General features: G+C 35.7%; 1 protein-coding gene across 1 annotated transcript; it reads right to left on the bottom strand.

Annotated features, from left to right (window-relative positions):
* Positions 1–4,246: 4,246 nt before the first annotated feature.
* Positions 4,247–20,106, bottom strand: LOC127857866 (putative leucine-rich repeat-containing protein DDB_G0290503). The gene is made up of 5 exons (XM_052394565.1): positions 15,854–20,106; positions 14,331–14,513; positions 11,433–11,594; positions 7,332–7,394; positions 4,247–5,956 (listed from the first exon to the last, which is right to left on the bottom strand). The coding sequence occupies exons 1-5, from the start codon at positions 19,610–19,612 to the stop codon at positions 5,912–5,914; spliced, it is 4,212 nt and encodes a 1,403-aa protein (XP_052250525.1). The 5' UTR covers positions 19,613–20,106; the 3' UTR covers positions 4,247–5,911.
* Between the last annotated feature and the right edge of the window lie 1,943 nt (positions 20,107–22,049).

The following is a 22,049-nucleotide window of genomic DNA, read 5'->3' as shown; positions in this document are numbered from 1 at the left end:
TAATCCAATAAAAATGTAGATTGTATACACGATTTAATTCCATGAATTAATCTATAACAAAACGATTTTAAGTAAATTTAAAATTCAAAATGTTGTATTGCTTATTTATGTGGCCTATTTATATGTGTCTTGTTCTGAGAAAACTGGGCATAATGCATGTGCGTAAAGTGTCGTCCCATATTAGCCTGTGCAGTCCGCACAGGCTTATCTGGGACGACACTTTCCGCTTAAACTAGATTTTCGGTTAAAAGGGACTAACTTTAAACGAAAAATACCATTGAAGCGGAAAGTGTCGTCCCTGATAAGCCTGTGCGGACTGCACAGGCTAATCTGGGACGATACTTTACGCACATGCATTTTGCCCAATTTTCACAGAACAAGACACATATGGTCTGTCACATAGTTGGTAAGTTTACATTTCACTGGTTGTCGATGAATTCAGTATTTCAAGCTTTCCATGTCTGTGCGTCGGGACATGTTTGTCACATTATCGTTAGTAAATCTAGAAATGAAGTAACATAAGCTCGTGAATCTAGTTCACTCCTCTGAACTTGTACATGATACATTATCGGCAATTGAGAATCTGAATTTACTTATATGACATGGTAATAAAATGTTCCTAAAACGGATGACAGATCTTTCCTTCAGAGGTGTTTTTCGCTAAAAAAAGTCATTATTGACGATAGGAATTTATTCAAACTTTACGGAATGTGAAAAAGTAAAAAAAAAACAAACATGTTTTGAAAACAAAGGTATCAACAAATTTCTGAAAAGATACAGATTGAGCACTTTTATGATTTACTTCCATTCCAAGTGCATATCAGGGTAAGCAACCGTTACCATACGCCAAAAGCAATATTCTACGCATTGGTCTCCCATGCTGTACGGTTATTATACTTTTTATGTTATCATTTGAGGAAACTGAGGAAGCAAGCTGTAATCTACGCTAGCGAGAAAGTCAATTATTGTCAATGTAATGTTTGTATTTTATCTGTTAAAGACTAATGCAAATCTTTTTTTTGAATATTTTAGCAAAATTCGATCATATTCACCAAATTGATTACTCGGTTTGCGGTAATTTTCGCTACCTACGATAAGGTTTACTAAATTTATTTGCAAATTAACAAAAATAACTGTAAAAGGATGATAAATAAAGATAAAAAAAGATGTTTGTTTGTGTTTGTATATTCTTTTTTAAGTGTTGAAAAGCCTAACCTAAACGAAACAACAAATATCTTTAATAAAGATATACGGCGTTGATTGTGGTTGTGGTTGATGAAAGATAAAGAGTTACATCAATCAGACAGCAAATTCCTTTTTCTACGCAGTACTTAGCAGCATCACATGCAAATCAATAACCTTGCGCCAGATTTCGTGGCTTACTTCGCATTATTAGATATTGTTGACCATATATCTATAGATATAGAACAAAAATATACAAGAAGAATAGAAATTAAATGAAGATATACGAGTATATGGCCAAACACGAATCAACCGTACATATTTGAAATATTAATACGCGCGTTCTTCGAACAGACATGTTGTAGTGGTTTTTCGGTTATTTGATTCCATTGTTAATAGTATCGTGAATCAGCGCGTTCATGCTTAGTAAATTGGTTGCGGTGGTGGAATAATTCTTATTAAAGTAATCAAAACTAGTACCTATCATGCAATAATTGAAAAACAATCATTTATTGACATACCATAATTATATCGCCGAATATCTGCAATGAAGATATTTCCGGTCATGTTCACCGGGTTAACGCGATAGAGTTTATAACTTTATATAATGAGTCTTGTACTGACCGCGAACTGAACTTTATAGTTTGCGAGATGGAATGCAATGCGTTAAAGTGAGGTCACGATTTCACTGCTGGAACGACAGTTTGTTTAAAGCTTTATACTTTTACATATTATTTTCGCTGTTTCGAAAACAATTAACATATTTTGGTCAAAACAAATATCAGGATATGGAACAACAATATTTATATGATCTAAAATATACGTGATCACAGAATGCAACACGGTAGTAATGAGCCTTTAAAAACAAACGCTATGGCGCTGACAATCCTCTGAAAATAAAAGGTGCACGCACAAACCGTATTGATGTAAAGAGTTAAGTGTAAAACTGTTCTATCTATCAAGCATTTTCATTAGAGATACAATTGTTTCATGCTGAACACGCAGTAAAACAGTGTTACAAAGACGGGGACATGTTTCCAATGTTTTGGTTGTATGCTGAAATCAGCCAATGGAATAAATGAAGTGTATTCATTTGTGTCTAGCCGCGATAAGGTCAGGTAAAGTCAAAAGTGACGTTAAACAGCTATGCCGAAAAAAGATTGTCGCCATGGCGTAGTGGATATGGTGTCCGCCGAGCGATCGAGAGGTCACGGATCCCCACCGTGGGAGCGTTCTTAAGATCTTCCCAATAGAAACAAAGCACTGGTTCTAGTCACAGGAAACGGACTTAAATACGTTTCAAGTATGCCTTAGGCTTTCTATGCATTCGAGCTAAAATAAATAGGTTTAAACTAAAAAAGAAATATCTTTAAAGAAGATATACGGCGTTGATTGTGGTTGGAGTTGTTGAAAGGTAAAGAGTTAAACGAATGAGATCAAATATAGCGAATGTCTTTTCCATGCAGTTCTTAGCTGCATCACATGGAGAACGGATGTTACGCGGAGTTTTTGCGTTTTTTAACATAATTACATATTGCTTATCATATATCTATAGATACAAAACAGAAAAACAAAAGAAGAATGGAAGTGAAATTAAAACATATAAGTCAACCGGCCACATGCGAAGTGTCCGTACATATTTTAAATATTTAAACGCGCGTTCTTCGAACAAACCTGTTTAAGTGGTGTGTCGGGCATTGCTATTTGATTCGATTGTTAACAGTATCGGGAATCATCGCGCTCATGCATAACAAATTGGTCGAAATGGTGGAATAATGCTTGTTCAATTAATCAAAAATAATAGTTATCATGGTATTGTTGAAAACACATTCAGAATCTATGATTGATATAACAAAGTTATTTCTCCGAATATCTTCATTTAACATATTACTGGTGTAAATACAATATCAGTTCACCTAGTTAACGCGATAGCGCCTATATTATATAACGATCCGTTTACTGGCCGCGAAATGAACCTGATACCTTGCGGGTTGGAATGCAATGCATTAAAGTGAAGTCACGATTCCACTGCTGGAACGACGGCTTGTTTAAAACTTCATACTTTTACATGCATACTGTTCAATTTCGAAAACAATTACAAATGGTAAGGCCAAAATGAATATCAGGATAGGGAAAAACGATACTTATATGAACTAAAATATACTAGTACACTGGCAGCAATATGGAAGTAATTACTAAATATGAGAACATAGCCTTTAAGTACAAACGCTCTGGCGCTGACAATCCTCTGAATATAAAGGGGCACACAAAACTGTATTGATGTCAAGAGTTAAATGTAATACTGTTCTATCCATCAAGCCTTTTCATTAGAGATAAAATTGTTTCATGCTGAACACGCAGTAAAACAATGTAACACGTGATACTACAAAGACGCGGTCATGTTTCCAATGGTCTAGGGGATTATGCTCAGATCAGCCAATGGAATAACTGAAGTGTAATAATTCGTATCTAGCCGCGGGAAATTTTATTTGAATTTTATTGGACACTTACAAAGGTCAGGTAAGGTGAAAAGCTGACTTCGACAGCTACGCCGAAAAAGATTGTGGTTGACCTACAACACGTTTTTGTCAATACGTTTGTGGGTAATAACTTGTTCTTTTTGGCCTAATGCATTTATGATTACATTTCAATTATATTTTATTGCAGTTTTTCTTATACTATGGGGACGATTAATGATCCCAAAGAATACTGTTCAGGACCGGTCGATAAGAGTGAACAATGTTTTATCTAATTTGTGGGTCATAATGCGCTATAATGAACAATAATGTGTTTGTTTTTACTATATGACATCGATTTTCTTTTACAGTGTTGTTTTCTTCTGGTCGTGTTCAGTTGGTATATTTAAAGTTGTATGAAAAAGGAATTGTCTTGTAATAAGTAACCACAAGACTCCTTCGTTTTTAAGGATATCATACAAAGCATTATGGTGGGAAAGTTATCTATGTGTACAATATCTACAATGTATGTAAAGAAACGGGCAGGAAGTAACAAGGCGTAACACACTTGTTCGTAAAAAACGTAGTTTTTATTTCAACTGCACCCTGCTATAATATGTATTGCAAATACTTGCATAATTTGATTAATATCTACAGAAAATAAAAGATGAAATAAATACAAACGTTAAAACTCACGCGAGATATACAATACAGTGGGGAATAAAACATATTACAAAATAAATCTTCATAAGGACAAAGTGATCTCATTAAACAAGGTAAGACGAAACTGGAAGAGATACATAAGTAACATATAAAGTATTATCAATGTACAAACGAACGATTATTCAAATCCAAACAAGCGCAGACATCGATATAGTTTGTTTGAAGATAAAATATTGTGTATTTCAATAAATTTATAAATTATACGATTTAAGGCAAATGGATATATATATTATATTTAATCAACATATAAGCTTAATTTGAATATCATTACTTTATCAACGGACACTAATTTGATATGTCCGATTTACAAATTAATTGTCCCAACCACATATGCACTTTTTTGTGTAAAATGCTTTCAACCAAGCTCGTATAATATTAGAAAGGGTAGCCGGTCAAATATTAAAATGTGGAAACTTTCGGGATCCTTCTGTAAATCATACGACTAAGAAATAAAGTAATTGACACTACCACACTTCGTTTATCAGCTGCATGTACAAGACCTTTACACAGATAGCATGTACCTGTGAATTTGATCATGCTATATTAACGATTGTCTATATATTAACGATTAATAAATTGTTGTTTTGCATGTGTCATTCATTTATATCATATAACACTTAAAATATGAAATGTGTATTGGGATCAATAAAATTATGTTATTATAATAATTATATTAATTATTTCTCAAACATGCATGGGTAAAACAACTTTCACACCAATCAAAAATAAATACAAAATTAATTCTATATAAATGCATGTATTATTGTATCAACGTATTTACATTTTTTTAATTGGCTCAACAAAAACATAGCGCATCTTCGTAAATATAGCAAAAGCAACGTGCTTGCATTTGATGATGACAATGCTTTCCTAAAGTTTGAAACGTGCCCCAAATTTATATTGCATGGTCATTAACATTCAGTATTAAATCAATAAACGTATGCATACGCATATGTATTATTATTTTGAAGACGTCTGTAAATAAATAAATTTGCAAAACTTTGAAGTTTTAATGATAATCCATGTAGGTAGTCATTGTGTTTGTCTTTTATTTAAGTCATCAACGCTTCTGTCTAAGCCTTAATTGTGTTGACCAAACTGATATGTTTTTCCATATAAAGTATGAATCTACTGGTATATGGCAATCATGGTATGATTCTAAGATAGTTCAATGCACACTATGTAATTGATTAACCGTATTTATAAACGTAATATTTCTTGATTTGTGAATAGTTTGTTTTCTGTTTGTGTATTTCATATATTTGTTAAAATCTTTTTTACGAGCATTAATATTATATATAATTATATATAATAAGATATAGCAAACGTATATTAAATTTGTCTCTTGTAAATTTTGGAATTTTATAACGTTTTTGTAAACGCTGGTAAGGAGCACTAGAGTGCGGATGATGATTAATTCGAATCAATCGACTTCGTGTCATCGCTCTGTCATGTGGCTGCAAGCCGCAATGCCGATCGATAGGAGGTGTGTGACGCAATGTTGTTCTCGTTTCATGACGTCACTAAGGTAAGGTTGTCAACTGAAGGGGTCACGTGTTTTCACGATGCAGGGCAAGGAATTCCGAACAGTTTAACTGAAAATAGAAGGTTGAGCAGCACAATAATGATTGAACGTTGATTAATTGCTTAATTGCAGAAAGCGGATTTTTTTCTCCGGTAAAGATGTAAAAAAAAAACTTTAGATACATGTACACAAATTAAGACCTTGCGGGCATTTAATGCGCTTGTGTGATACATTTAAGTATTTCTCAAACAAAGTTTTAGAAAACGGTTAAGTCTATAACTTTTTTGCCAAAAAAAAAAAGAAGAAAGTATACATAGTCAAACGAAAGCACTGTAGAGAGAGCACAGCAATATGGACTTCCGTTTTATGTGCACTTAATATGTAAATGTACTGCTCTACCCTCGTCTTTAACTTCGGAAACAAGGGTAAAGGTCATGCGTTGAAAACAAGGGTAGATAACTCGTATAATGGGATCGAACTTAGCAATTGGATGAAGTAAAGCAATCTAAAGAAAATTACACTTTACAACTAAACTAAATGTTTAAAAGTTTGAAATGTGAAAATGAAGTACTTTTTTGTAATATTGCAAGAGGGACATGTGCCTCACTAAGGCGCTCACCTGAGACCCAAATGAACTAGACTATTCTGAATAAGTACGAGATGATTCATGAAGACAAGACCAAAAAAGTGGCGTTCGAACTCGACCGAGAAGTCATAGTAACAATGTTCTGAATAAGTTTCATTTAGATTGCATTAAACTTGAGACTTCTATAGAGTTTACAAGGTTGCATTATATAAGGAAAACTGTTCAGCCCTCTGGCAGCCATGTTTTTCGAAGAACCATTTCAAATTCAGCCGGGCAATAATTAGAACGAATGTTCTGACCAAGTGTCATACAGATAAGACTATAAATGTGACTTGTAGAATGTTAACAAGGTTTTTCTATAGCCATATAAGGAAAATATGCACCGACCCTGGCGACCATGTTTTTCAACAAACCGAAACCATTTTTGAACTCATCCAAGATACCATTAGCACTAATGTTCTGACTAAGTTTCATGAAGACTGGACAATCAATGTGACTTCTAAAGTGATAACAAGGTTGTACTATCGCCATTTAAAGAAAACTGCCACGCCCCTGGCGTCATGTTTTTCAACCAACCGTAACCATTTTCGAACTCGTCCAAAATATCATTGGGACAGTTGTTCTGACGAAGTTTCATTAAGATTTGACAATAAATGTTGCCTCTAGAATGTTGACGAAGCACGACGGACAAACGGTGGTCACAAAAGCTCACTATGAGCACGTTGTGCATTTAACAACCACGTGCCTGTATTTTTTACAACAATGTCTAGTTTAATGTCGGCTTTACGAACAACTTAACGAGCTTGGCGGCAAGGGCGGAAACCCGGTCATACATTATAATTTATTATTTAAGAGTTACCTTTCTTGGTTCGCCCTCGGGTCCGAATTCTCGAGTTCGCAATTCTTGTCGAAGCTCGATCACCTGAAATGTAATCATATTATATGGTTGTTTCTCTTGGATATTGATGAACGATTTTTTAACGGTTTAACCCATTTATGCCTAGCGTCTAGAAAAAAGGCCTTGGCAAACAGCGTAGACCCAGCTGAGACGCCGCATGATGCGGCGTCTCATCAGGGTCTGCGCTGTTTGCTTAAAGGAATTTCTGTAAGAAATATTCTAAATATAGAAATAAATATACTAGACATCACTGATTTTGTTAATAAATTGATTCAATTTAGAAGGATGGGAGAGTCTACTAGACATAAATAGGTTAATCTAGGCTCATCTAGACGCTGTTACAGGGGTTTGGGTTATGGGAGAGGGTGGGGCGCTTATTTAGTCATTCACAACAAATGCAGATAGTTTAAAACTGTTTGGTTTCGATTCGAATACATTAATTTCATGGTTTTCAACTGATGTCTCTCACGAACGCATTATAAAACAACCAAGCAAGAATAATTAAACGCTGGAGCTACTGATGACAATTATGTAGAGCGTTTAATTGATCGCGAACATGACTATTGCGACGACGATTGTGATGTTGATGACTATATTGACCATGGATATAACGTTGATGAGAAACCCGACACTGTGACTGCTGCTGTCAGAAGAATAACGAAGTGTTTACTGTGTTTCTATATAACTATGGGAACAAATCCCATTGTTATTCGCAACGCTATAAAATCAGTTCTACCAGACACGCAGACACAAAGAGCGCGCCCGATATGCAGCCTGTTATCAACAAGGTATGCACGTCTGCGAATATTATTACTGTTCTGACGCAGAACAGATATGTAACTACCAGAATCACGGTAGCTATGGCACCATATACTGATAATAAACCATCTCCGACTTGTATGTATCAATTTCAGACAAAATGTTTCATAAATAATTTCAATATAATTGGATCTTCATGTATGTCCAATAAATATGTTAATGTAAGTCTTATTGAGTTCATTATCATCTTCACTGACAAATAAGTTTTTAAAAGTTTTAAAACCATAATCAACGTGTGCATCACCATCAGAAGAGTCATATGAACAAAAAACTAACACCAAAACAACAACCGCAACAATACATATAGAATCGGCCATTACGTTATATCATTGTGTGTTGTTGTCTTTTCGCGTATGTTAAAGTATTTCAGTGATATAATGACGGCGTTGAGGATCCCCATGTTCGATCTGCAATTAAGTAAAAGTCATGCAAGGGCATCGAATTATCGACCCAATTAGCCAATATCTCTCAGAATCCCCATAGTGCCACGTGCATGGCGGACTAACATTTGCCACATGCGCCCGTAATCAGAGCAGTATGGCAACAGCAGCGCATGCAGGACAGTAATGCAATAGTTATGCCACCAGTGATCATGATAACGGGGTGCCTATGCGTGTTAAGTATATACTTACAATTATAGACTGTCTAATTGATACCAGATCATGCATACGATCATTGGAAACGACGTCATCATCTGTGTATTGATTCACGATTGACATATAATTATGTTTGTATGAATGCATTAAGAGTTTCTTAGGCACAATTATTTTTAATTGTTAACACTGTATAGTCGCATAATTCATATTAAAGCCAAATTTAAAAGTATTTACACTAAATGTTTAGAAAGAAGAAATCTAGATCGCAAACTGTCTGAACAAAAATGTAATGAATTGTAGAGAATGATAATTTGCTATCAGGAAACCAATTACATTCGATAGTTGGTCATGCCTTTACTCTGGCGTTTAGTAACTACAGGCACCGAGTCATTTTGCTTTAATTTGAATAAGGATACACAAGCAATTTAATTGTTGTTGTGTTTTTTTTACAAAAATACTGCTGATGTGTCCATATGATTCTTTAGCACATATCTTTTGAGTACATGTCATCTATACACTAACGTTTGTCGGTATGTCCCATACATCCCAGCATATGTTTTTAATATAAACCATTCACAGGTATATACTATTAAGCGAGTTGAATACTTCAATTCTACATGTGTTATTTGCTGGAAGCCAATAATTCTCTGTATAAATCGCACGTGGAATGCGTATTGAGTAAATAGAACACCCTGAATCTTTGCTTTTAATCTGAGATCACTCAAACATATCAGACGAAGATAATTCTTTCGTTAACATTTCAGACTTTCAGACACGTTTGCATTTGTGAGACTTGTGTTGATTATGTTTGTAGCAACATTTAGCGTTAAATAGCTTATTGTACACAAGTGTATTATTGATAACTAATTAATACTGCCTCGCTTTTCTTGGCGTACACCTGCACATTTTAACGTATAAATATGCATATTTATTTTTGCTCATGAGTATGCAGATGTACATGCAGGGGTTTTTTTTAGAGAAAGGGGAAGACGCTGGACGCTGGGTGACAGGGGAAAAAAGAGTGCGAAAGAGACATATTAGGGGAAAAAATAAAAACTGTTCATTTTAATGTCTATAACTCATTAAAAGAGGCTTGTCTCTGTCCTTTTTGTTCTTAAACACATTTAACACGTATTAAAGTCAAAGTTCTTAATAGATGGGTGTAGATCTTGATAATGGGAAATGTTTTCAACTATATTTCTGTACTGGGGCCGGGGGACGATGTCAATTTTGTGATTTCAATTTCATGATGAATGGGTTGACGATCTTGATCTGCTACAGTATTGGAAGGGAAAGGAGCGGCAGCTGCCGATTGTCTACTTTCACTTTCACAATGTTCGATGTTGATTACCTCAGAATCCTGCTGGGTTATAACGGTTTTCGATGATTCTTTCTTCGATGCCTCGATGCGTTCAGTATCTTCCGAGTCCGAATGTTTTATTTTGTTTGTGTAAGAACGCCAATTGTGAGACATTTTTTTTCTGTTTTCACGTTTATATCTTGGCTTGCACATAGCCCGGATGAAAATTCAACTGGTTTCCGGTAATAAATTGACGAAACACCCTTCTCGCGCAAGACCGGTATCCAGTAAAATAGTCACATGATTATTACGATTAGTTGCCCAGTTTACATGACGTAATTTAAGAGCTATATTTAGAATAACTGGGATTCCCAGATTTTTTGTGTTCGTCTGGAGAGAGAGAGAGAGAGCGAGATCGTTGTACATGGTGCAAATTGGATAATTGTCGAATGCCCAAAGAAAAAATAAACATTTCTTTGAGAGAAAATATTATAATTTAGTGAAAAATGATATTTTTGGTGGGGAAATTGTATTTTGAGGGAAAAAATTCTGGTAGGGGAAGACGCCGAATATCGGCGTCACTTTCTTAGTAAAAAAAACCCCTGACATGTACAATTGTAATTTTGCTGCATAAAAATAGCAAAGTAAGCACCTTCAGATTCTATCATATAGCCTTCATTACAGTATTATTACAACCTGAATATTTGAGGGAGAGGGCACGCATATATTTAACGCCTTACTAATCTCGTATGTTTCTTAATCAAACCGCAAAATTACCTTATCTCAAAGTTTCATGAATCTCAGACTCTATTGCCTTGAATCAAAGCTCAAACACACGTTTTCTAACGGACGGTTCCCCGACCTATCCCCCCCCCCCACCAAAAAAGTTCGTTATAAAACCCCGCAAATACCATATCTCCTAAACCCCAAAGCCCTGAATGGAATACCACACAAACCTTACATCGAACTTACTCGCCCGGAAACTCATAAGTTCTGAATCATATAACTGACATATTTGATCTCATAGTGCCCTGACCTCAAACTCCAAATCCTGAAGCAAGTCACATACGTATATTATGTCGTCATTCGATCTAAAAGCCCAAAATTGGAAGCACTTTATACAAAACATGCTATATCTCGAAGTTCCATAAAGATTAACTTCAAATCATTGAATCCAATACAAACATACCTTATCCCAGACTTTACTTAATATAAATTTAAGAGCACTGAATCGTATCCGATCGGACTCCTACTCAAAAGACCTTATTCAAACCTCGAGCTCAGGTCGGTTTCTCATACTGTTACTGAAATATCTCACTTCTGTTTGATATCAGACCGCAATCCTACCTTATCTCTAAGTTTGTCCACCTCGAGCTCCAGTCGGAACTGCTTCCGGTCCGCCTGCTCGAGTAGTTCCGTCAGATGGCGGTTCTCCTCTTCCACCTTGCCGCGTCTCTCCTCCAGAAGATCCATCTCGTCGTGCAGACGAACAGACACGTCTTTGGCCATCTGCGAATACATTTTTAAGGGCAACAATTAGTATACAAACGTGCAGCGCTATAAGAAAACGGGGCTTAATGCATGTGCGTAGTGTGTCGTCCTAGATTCGCCTGTACAGTCCGCACAGGCTAATCTGGGACGACACGAAGTTTTCATTAAAAAATCCAGTAAAGGTAGTAAAGGTTGTCCCTGCTTAGCCTGTGTTTTGACTACACAGGCTAATCTGTGACGACACTTAACGCACATGCATTTTCTCAGAGTGAGGTTACAATGCAAGGTTTGAGATGCTTAGTTGCTACTTTTTATGTAAGTCTCAATGAGCTAGAAATTCGCGCTTCAATATCACCTGTATAACATTAGCTTAAAAGTGTTGACCATCTACACTAGTCCTATGGGCATTATATATGTTTGATCGGTCTGAATGCAATAACTTTCTTATCCGACTGCAAGCGGTTAATGGAAAGTAGCAAGTGTACAACATACTATCATAGTTTTATTAAGACAATGGCGTTGCTTTAATGGCCCTATTCCACTAATAAACCAAGCTCACGATTCGCTACGATTTATCACATTTATTAAATCGGGAAGACTCATGATAATCTACGATTCAGTTACGACACTGGTACGATTGAATTACGACGAATCGTGGGGTTCGGTTGAAGTCTTGCGAATAGGGTCGCGACTTCACTACGATGTGTAAGAATCTACTGCGACTGTACTACGAACGATGCAGATCGGTTACGACTAAGCTAGGACCTCACCGAACGCACCCATGACTTAGGCGCCAATTGATATTGATCTAAATCGCGAGAATCTTAGCGGGCTCGAAACTCACTCGGGGTGAACTCGTGAGAGTCTTGACAAAGTCGTATCTGATTCGTAGACAGATCACGTGATCACCGATTTCCCGATTGAGTCACGAATTACCTACGAATCGATTACGACGCCCAAGAACGCACTACGACGCTGTTACGAGTCAACTGCGATTAAATTCAGTCTTGGAGGCCTGGCCAAATTTTAAACACATTTAAAATCTGGCCACGATTTTTCGGGAGCTCCTGAGTTGCAGGAATCACTTCCGACCGGCCCACGACTAGCTACAAATGAGTTAGGACCTTCGCCGATTAAGCTACGAATGTCCCCGACCTCAAAATATTGGAAATCGGGACAAATCGTGGGGAATCGGGTCGTAGTGGAATACCCCTATTAGTAATCGGTGTTAAGGTTCATCGGGTAATGCGACATCCGGTAAAAGAATTTATGTTTTGCTAAGCATTCAATGTGTTGTTAACTTCTTATAGCAAAGGGCACGAAAGCTGGATTGTCAACATCATATCAAGCGTTGTGAGTGACTCAATCAACCAGGTTTGGAAATATGATTCATTCAACTGATCGTATCAATGCTGGTGTTCGATTGAGTCGCGTTCTGAGAAAACTGGGCATAATGCTTGTGCGTAACGTGTCATCCCAGATTAGCCTGTGCAGACTGTACAGGCTAATCAGGGACGACACTTTCTGCCTTAACTGGATTTTCGTGTAGAAGAGACTTCCTTTAAACGAAAAGTATCATAAAAGCGGAAAGTGTCGTACCTGATTAGCCTGTGTGGACTGTACAGGCTAATCTGGGATGACACTTTACGCACATGCATTATGCCCAGTTTTCTCAGAACGAGACTCAACTTTTTTCTTGCGCGCCACGATACGCCTGTGCTTTTAGCAATCTTTAACATTTTTTTAGAAATAGCTGTACATCAGTTTATGTACGGTAAGATTTTTACCGCATTACAGTATTACCGTTATATTCACTTGATGGGTGGGTAAGTAAGCATTTATATAAAATACAACCATTTAACCATGCACTTTACTTGATGCTAAACACTGGAAATAAACATTCCAAATACATATTAGTCGTTTCTTCTACGTCAGGGACACAATATTTAAATACTGATTTTAAAGAAATACGTATTAATTATGTGTGGAATAAAGACCAATAAACAATGATAAGATTTTCTGATGCGCGGGTATAAAACGTCGAGAGCGTTGGTCTAACAATACTGCTGTTGCAAATAATTTTGAAATGACAACTTTAGTTTATTATGATGTGCTTGTATTCTGTGTATGCATTTTTTATTAAGTGTCATGAAAGGAAAAGTTAAAATATAATCTATGTCTGTTCATATTTGTATAGAAAGTTTATATACACATATGAACAGACATATATTATATTTTACCTTTATAAACCTGTTCATACTCTAATAGAAAACTGAAAGTTATATCAAGACTCCTCTCACCAATTAATAATTACACTATTTTTAATTCATCTGTTCTTATGAACATCTTACCAAACACTTAAAAAACGCATTAAAATTCGACAAATAATAAAAATGTATCAGTGATGAATAATTTATTAACAAGCAATACAAGCAGCTGGTGATTCCTCTCAAGCAAAGCGAGTAAGAGCACTACTTCCATACCAAGCATACAGCACATTTATCATTCGCTCACAGAACTTTCAAACATTAACGGAATCAATTGTATTTATTACGAAATACTTTTCAATGAAATAAACGTGATATGGCTTACTACAACTGATGCCGTTTTAACATGCATTGAACATTTTCGGTTGACATAATTCGCCCCATTGGCGCAAAAATGCACCATGTGACATTGAAATCTGAAGGCACATGTTACCTTTTTGCACCAATACGCGATATTACATTTTACAAATTCAGAACGCAAACTCACTCTAAGTTCGTCCTCCAGCGAGTGAATATGAGCGACGGCGTCTCTGTCCTGGAACTGGTTCTGCAACTTCCGGAGCCGCTCTTCGTACGTCGCCTTTTCCTTCTCATTCTGCTCGTTCCGGCGCTCCGTCTTACGCAGTTTGAACTGCAGGATGCGACAGTTCTTCGCCGTGAACTCGAGCTCCTGTGTAGAATGACGTATTACAATTTATTTGCGCCTCGCTCTTTTAAATGGAGGGGGGGGAGGGGGGGGGGGGGCTAATGCATGTGCGTAAAAAGTCGTCTTAGATTAACATGTGAAGTCCGCAGACTGCACAGGCTTATCTAGGACAACACTTAACGCACTTGCACTAAACCCCCTTTTCTGCTTATTCTTGAAATGTCGAACGACATTTGGTAAAGATTTTCCTACCGGGCATATTCCAACTCCTGGGGGATTGGCCCTTCTGAGAAGGGGGTGGGGGCAGCACTGTTTTACGCGAAATATGAGACTTTAAGAAGATGTATATTTAAAGATTTTTTTAAAGAACAATTCATAGTAAATTGAAACTGATATATGTGCAGAAGATTTATACTGGTGATGTTTAAAAAGCATTTTAATACATATTTTGCTGAAATTAACTTAAAATTAACTATAATTAACACATGAGATTTTTAATATCTAAGGATAAGTTTGAATAATTGTATACATTTTGCTGGAGGAAATCGACTAAATTCGGTCCACAAAATTGACGAAATTGTGCTCCTTCTTAAAATTATGCTCAGTATTATGTTTTGTCATAAATACTTAAAGCTCCATCGGCGAATGGAGATAATTTTATAAATGCAAACATAAATATTTTTAAATCCACCAGTATAGATTTTGAAAGTTGATTATGATGGCGCAAATGAATTCGACTGCGATTTGAATAAGGCTCGTAATTTAAAATACGCTGGTAACGTTAAAAGACTGTATATACCGCAATATTGTTACAATTCAGGACGTTGTCAATACGAGCATTGTTTCGTTACGGAAAGAATTGCCATGTTAATTACTTGTACCAAGAACTTGAATACACACATTATTATGTGATGCCCATTGGACAGTACTTCAACATTTATGGTATGGGATCAAAGTGTGCATAAGTTGATTGGTAAATGTACTTGTTGTATCACAAATATTGTTGCCAGCATCAAATGATATAAATTGCAGTCGAAAAATGGCCTTAACACTGGTGCTTTACCCACAACATTGAATTAAAATAAAATTGTTATGGGTGAATTACATTAAACTAAGAGTAAGAAAGAAACATATGATTTGTAGTTAATAAATAAAGAATACACTCCTTCTGATAGACACAACTATGTGCATTTTCAGCATGTTTTAAGCTCTAGTAAAATTTAAAAAAAAAACACTGCTCCTATATATAACACATGATAAACTGCGATCACACATACATTTTAGAAAGTACTTATTTAATGTCAGATGTCTCGAACTACAAACAATGGAATAATGCTCGTGCGAAGCGAGTGATTTATTATTACCTTTTGAAGTTCTCTAAACTCTTCCGCCTCTTGATCACGGAAACTGTCATACATTTCTTCCATTTCCACCTTGAGGTCTTTAATTTCTTCCTTGAGTTGTTCATTTTCTTCAATGATGTCTTCCATAAGCTTTTCGCGCGCCGACATTTTTTCATCGGATTCGTCCGATTCTTTTTCCGAATTATGGTTAAGGTGATTTACCTCACGACGCGTTTGAACATCGTTTATTAAATTAACATTGTCAGTCTCTAACTTTTGACATTTATCTTCCAAACATTTAAGCTGTTGGCGCAAAGTTTTGACCGAAGTTTCCACCTCATTTTTTTGCTTCTGTAATGCTGTCTCCTGAGTGTCTTTCTTCTTGATGCTATCACTGAGCAATGTGTTCTCTGTTTCAAGGTTTTGACATCGCTCGGTCATATTAATCAACTCTTCTTTCAACTTTTCAATCTCAGATTCAGAACATGAAATAGAAGATTTCTTACCCGAGGAATTTTCCATCGATCTAAAACTATCGCGAATGTCGCCATTTGGAATTACTGCACCCTTGTCCTTGTCACTTTGTTTACTTTCTACAGGACTTTTGTCCTTTCTAAAGTCAATTATCGAAATGTCACTTTGTCGCTTCGTACTTCCACTGGCGCTTTCTACTGAACCGTCTGCTACAAGATTACTTTCTCCCGATGTTTTACTCCGACTGCTGGTGAATACCTGTGTATCCACGTGCAAAGGTGATTTTTCAGCAGGCGTCGGGCTAATGAGTGCGCATGCGTTACCTTTGTCGTCGGATTTTGACTCGGGCGAAATGTCTGTTTTCTGTGGGATCAAATTATTAGAGTCGTCTTTTTTGTCGTTATTTTCGGCATTAATTGCATTGGATTTTAAGGCTGCAGTTTCTTCTCCCATTTGGTCCGTTAAAGAAACGTTTATTTTGTTTAAATTATTATGACCATCGTTTTTACCGTCATCTCCAGATTTTGTAGATTTTAACATCAGCGCATTAGAAGTCGATTGTGAATTGTCTTTGCTATTTTTGTTATCGTTTTGCTTCGCTTCTTTTCCTTTATCTTTTTCTTTGGACTTTATCGCGTTTCTATAATCTACTACTTTAATCGTAGCCTGTTCTCCATCTTGTTTAGACTTAAATTTATCCTTAAAATCAAAAACTTTGTTCGATGTTTTCGACTGAGGATCATTTTTGGTTTTCAATGCATCTCGCAGATCGGTCTTTTTAGGCACAGTTTCAGAATCTTCTTTAGATTTTACTTTGTCTGTGACATCATTCATTTTACTTGCTGTTCTCGAGTCCGGTGCATCTTTTGATTTTAATTTATCCGTGGCAGTACTCGAAGAATCAGTGTCATTTTTACTCTTTAAGTTATCTTTGAAATCGTTTAATTTAGTTTTCGGTTTTGTTTCTGTTTCATCTTTACTTTTAAGCTTATCTTTAAAGCTTGTAAGTGAATTATCCGTTTTAGATTCGGTTTCAGTCTTGGACCTTAATTTATCTTTAAAATCTGTCAGTTTATTTCCAAATTTTGATTCTGATTCATTCTTAGACTTTAACTTATCCTTTAAATCAGTCAATTTATTTGATTGTATAATTGATGTGTCTTCATTTGTCTTTATTAGGTCTTTATCTTCACCAATTTTTTTGGATGTCTTCGCTTCAGAACTACTTTTTAATTTTGATTGATCTTTTATATCTGGCAGTGTAACGTTTGTTTCCGTTTGTTCCTTGGGCTTTAATTTGTCTTTCAAATCGGTTAGCTTATTTGTTGGAGTTGATAATAATTTATCATTAACACCTAAGGTTTTGCTTTTCAAACTCTCATTTTCCTTTTGTATTTCTGTTGAATTGTCATCTTTTTTATTTGATTTTAATGAGTCTTTAAAACTAAACCCCTTTTTGGAATCAGTCTCAGATTTGCCTATTTGTTTAGCACTTTGTTTATCTGTATCAACGTTTCCTGTTTTAAGATTATCGCGAAGTTTAAAAGATCTACTTGTCTTTTGTTCTCCACCCGGCGATTTTATATCTTCTTTAGGCTGGCTAATCTGGTTGAGTTGGTCTTTGTTTGCCAATCCAGATTGTTCTTCTTTTGCTAATTTGTCAGTTTCCGCTTTTGATTTCGGAGCAAAAGTTGGTTTCTTCTCAAAATCCGTTGTTGGGGACTTTAATTGGCTTTTTGATTCAATTTTATTGTCCTTAGACTGAGACTTTAATTTGTCCTTCCACGTAAGAGTGTCTGACTTGCTGTCCTCGTTATGAGGTGGCGATTTCAATCTATCTTTCAAATTTAAAAGAGGATTTTTGTCCTTATCAGGTGTAGGTGACTTTAACTTATCACTTAAATTCCCAGTTAGATTTTTATCTTTTTCTATGTTGGCAACTGGCGATTTTAAATTGTCTTTAGAATTGGAAGAGTTAACCAAGTCTGATTCATTTTTAGTAGGAGAGAGTGCACCTTTCAAAGTCCTTAACGTATTACTTTCTTTTGTCGATGGTGTTTGATTGGAATTTGACGTTTCATCAACTTTGTTCCTTTCCTTGTCAGTTTTAATATCGAGTTTAAGTGGTTTTATATCGGTTTTCTTTTCCACTGGTGGAAATTTGTCTTTCCGCGGACTAGTTTCAGATTTGCTGTCCTCATTGTGAGTGGGTGATTTCAATCTATCTTTTAGGTCAAAAACAGGTTTTTTGTCCTTATCAGGGGTGGGTGACTTTAGCTGATCTTTTAGGTTACCCAATGGCTTTTTGTCTTTTTCCAAGTTGCCAACAGGCGATTTTAAATCGTCTTTAGATTTTAAAGAGGTAAAAATAACGGATTTATTTTTTGTTGAAGAGATTTCACTTGTTAAAGTTTTTAGCGAACTGCTATCTTTTGTCAATGGTGTTTGAATGGCATTTGAAGATTTATCAACTTTGTTCATTTCATTGCCAGTATTAATATCGAGTTTTAGTGATTTTTTATCTGATTTCTTATCGTCTGGTGGTAATTTAAATATATCCACTTTACTATTTGTCTGTTTATTTATTACAGTAGGACCCGCTTTCATTTCGTTCTGAGAGGAATCTTGTTTGTTAACAATATCAATCGATGTTGTTATAGTTTGAGCAACAGGTTTTGATGCGGTAATTGGGGCAGCATTTTGTGACGAGTCTTCAACTTTGTTTTTTAGCACCGGTATTTTTACACTCTCTTTCTTTTTATCAAAAACAGAGGATATGTTTTCCATAGAACCGAATTTTAATTTATTCTTCATTCCAAAGTCTACAGGGGAATCAGCTCCTATCGAGTTCACATTTTCGACAGAACCAAATTGAGACATTTTCAAATTTGAATCACCATCCTTTTTGAATGTTTTTGGAAACACTGGAGGTGGAATGTTACCCGACGGACTCTGTGGTAATTTTCCGCTTTTCATGTCCAATGTGTTGTACATTTCAGTAATTGTCGACAGCCCTCCTTTTCCTTTCGTTCTCGGCAGTGTATGCGGTGAGTCCAATGGTTTTGGTTTGTCTTTTTCGAGTTCAAGTTGTTCATATTTGTCTTTAAGTGACGTCGCAGCTGCTCCTTTTTTGCTCGGGGACAAACTTCGTTCCGTATTTCCCGTGTGTTCCCCACCATTTTCCGTTGAGATGTTCGCGTGTGCCTCCGGTGGCTGAAAACAATTCATACATTTATTTTTCTTCCATGCCTGCGGTTCAAAATTCGCACACACTTTCGGCTTATTTTCGTTCTCTTCCTCGCTCATTTTATTCGAAATCAAAATAAATGTATATAAACTAACTAAACAACACAGAAGTTATCCGAAAATATAAAGTTCGGTTCTCCAACGCGGAAGTACGTTATAATCCAATTAAATATCAAATAAAATCCACAACAGTATGTTGTAAAATCACACAATCATGTTAACTTTCCGGCAGACATTTTATTTTTTCCCGAAATTCCTGCGTTCTACGTCATCACTTTACGTGCACACAGGTGCCATATTAAGGTTACCTGTGTATATTCGCAGGTCACTATGCATTGAAAAACAATCCTCACACACGAAACAGTCTGTGGAAATGCTTATGCTACCTGGAAAACCTTCAGGATGCTCTCTAAACGCAGATTAGTCACAGTTAACAGCTCCGGGAAAAAACAACAGGCAAACAACGTGTAGTGTACGTGTGTATGTATTTTCCCGAAAAGACTTATCACTGACGTGTACATGTAAAAACAGACACTGGAAGTTATACGAAAACGCATCTCGTCTACTGCCAATTCTCCAGCTAGTAAATAAACCAGATGCTTGTCTCTGATACGCCGAATGGTTTCACGGCCAAATGATTTTCATGATGAGTCTGATCATGTTCGTAATTGAAGCACCGGCCGTTTTTGTCTGATTGGTCACTGTTAATAATGATGTCTGTTTACAATATTCAAGACAGATTTATGGTTCCAAGGGGCCGCTCAGAAGTGGTTAAAATACATGTAATACATTTAGTGCACCATATTTTACATGTACAGTGTGTGTCACTATATAGAATATGTATTTTGTGCAATAATATTATATTCACTCATATAATACGTACTCTTTAAAATAAATGAATATATTGGCGTTCTTAATCAAATACTACGAGCCGTTCCACTTCAAAATTGGTATTAAATACAAGGCAGTAAATAGTGTTGCAAAATTCTTTTAGAGTCAATTGTGTCGACATTTTTTTACGGTTTTAGCGATGACAACAAAAGATAGTCACACAACCTCAAAAGCATGACGTTACAGTTGTATTTATTAACGCCTCAACTGATGTCACAAATACCGGTTTCGTGGTTGGTTTGTGATTTATACAGCACAAATAAAGCAGATAATTATTAACTGAATTTACAGCATACAGGCTGAAAGTAAAATGAGCAGTGAAATAAGTTAATCAGTAAGCACATCTAAATTTAGGACTAGGATGATCAATCATGAGTATGTATCGTCGTTGAAACCAACTGTAAATAATCCGTTGCCCCTTACATATGTACATTGAGGGAACTGGCTTATAAAATATCGTGTGTGTTTTTAAATATACATGAGCTAACTTATAACTAACAACATCACTCAGTTCTTATCAAAAATCCACGAATAAGGTTTGTAAAGCAACGATCAAGACAGCTACATAAAAACTTTGCCAATTAAATGTAAATTGGTATAGTAAATACGATTCGTCGTCCTTTATTTTTGCACATATTGTTTCAGCAGTTTATGGATGCGAAAGAAGAATGACACAAGGTGGAATGATATTTGTACATACAGGTGAAATCGCAGCAAATTTTCAGATTTAGTTAATATGTTTTATCCCACTTTAAAACTTTTAAAAATAAGTAACTGAAGGCAACACGATCTCATAAAGTATATTGTATGCTTTTAAGAGGGTCATGTTATCCGCATTATCATATAATTATATTATATTACATGTTGATGAATTTTCTCTTGGTTAAGGATGATGCAGAAAAATTGACTGTTAAACCAACTAGTGTGCCTTTTAAGCAATCAATCGGAATAAATCGGATGGAATGACGTCTCTGAAATTAATATGACCGATATTGAAGTGTCATCTAAACCTGTTACAATAACGTCAGTCCTAAATAATATGAACTCATTGTGTTGGTTTACAAAAAAATGTGAAAGAAAGAGTCATAAAACGTTAATGCTATTATGCTTTTTATTGGCATAGTTTTTTTATTTGCTGTTAACGCAATGTAAGGTTGAGCATTCGATCCATCATACCCAATGTCTAGAACATGACAAATACTAATATTTTCTTTTAGTGCACCTCCACGTAAAAAATGAAGCTTTAATAAAACGATTATTTTTTCTCTAGACCAATTATATACTTTTAAGAATGTATGATGGATACCCCCATAAAACCGTCAAAATATGAAAGATCCATGTTTATACAATGAAGGAAACTAATACAATTAACTTTGCAGTATTTACTATTTAAATTGTACTGGATTTGCCATCGAATATTCCACAAAAACAATATGAATTCCATATTTTCAACGCAGATGATGATGAAAGGCTTTTTTAAAACTTTTTTAACTACGTGAAAATAATGTATAGTTAAAAATCAGGAAGGGTTTAAATCGCCAAAACTTTGGATTTAAACATGCGTTTATTGTTCATAATGCAAAAGACAAGAGTACTTTTGAATGGG

The sequence above is a fragment of the Dreissena polymorpha genome, chromosome 14, assembly GCF_020536995.1.
Source record: "Dreissena polymorpha isolate Duluth1 chromosome 14, UMN_Dpol_1.0, whole genome shotgun sequence".
NCBI classification, from domain to species: domain Eukaryota; kingdom Metazoa; phylum Mollusca; class Bivalvia; order Myida; family Dreissenidae; genus Dreissena; species Dreissena polymorpha.
This window is presented reverse-complemented; position numbering and strand designations above follow the sequence as displayed.

What these genes read in the sequence shown, in the direction of transcription:
- LOC127857866 (XM_052394565.1), bottom strand. Translation starts at nt 19,612, where the DNA reads ATGAGCGAGGAAGAGAACGAAAATAAGCCGAAAGTGTGTGCGAATTTT. An exon ending in CGCTGGAGGACGAACTTAGA is followed by an intron (nt 11,595 to 14,330) that starts GTGAGTTTGCGT and finishes ATGTATTCGCAG; the next exon opens with ATGGCCAAAGACGTGTCTGT. An exon ending in TGGACAAACTTAGAGATAAG is followed by an intron (nt 7,395 to 11,432) that starts GTAGGATTGCGG and finishes ATTACATTTCAG; the next exon opens with GTGATCGAGCTTCGACAAGA.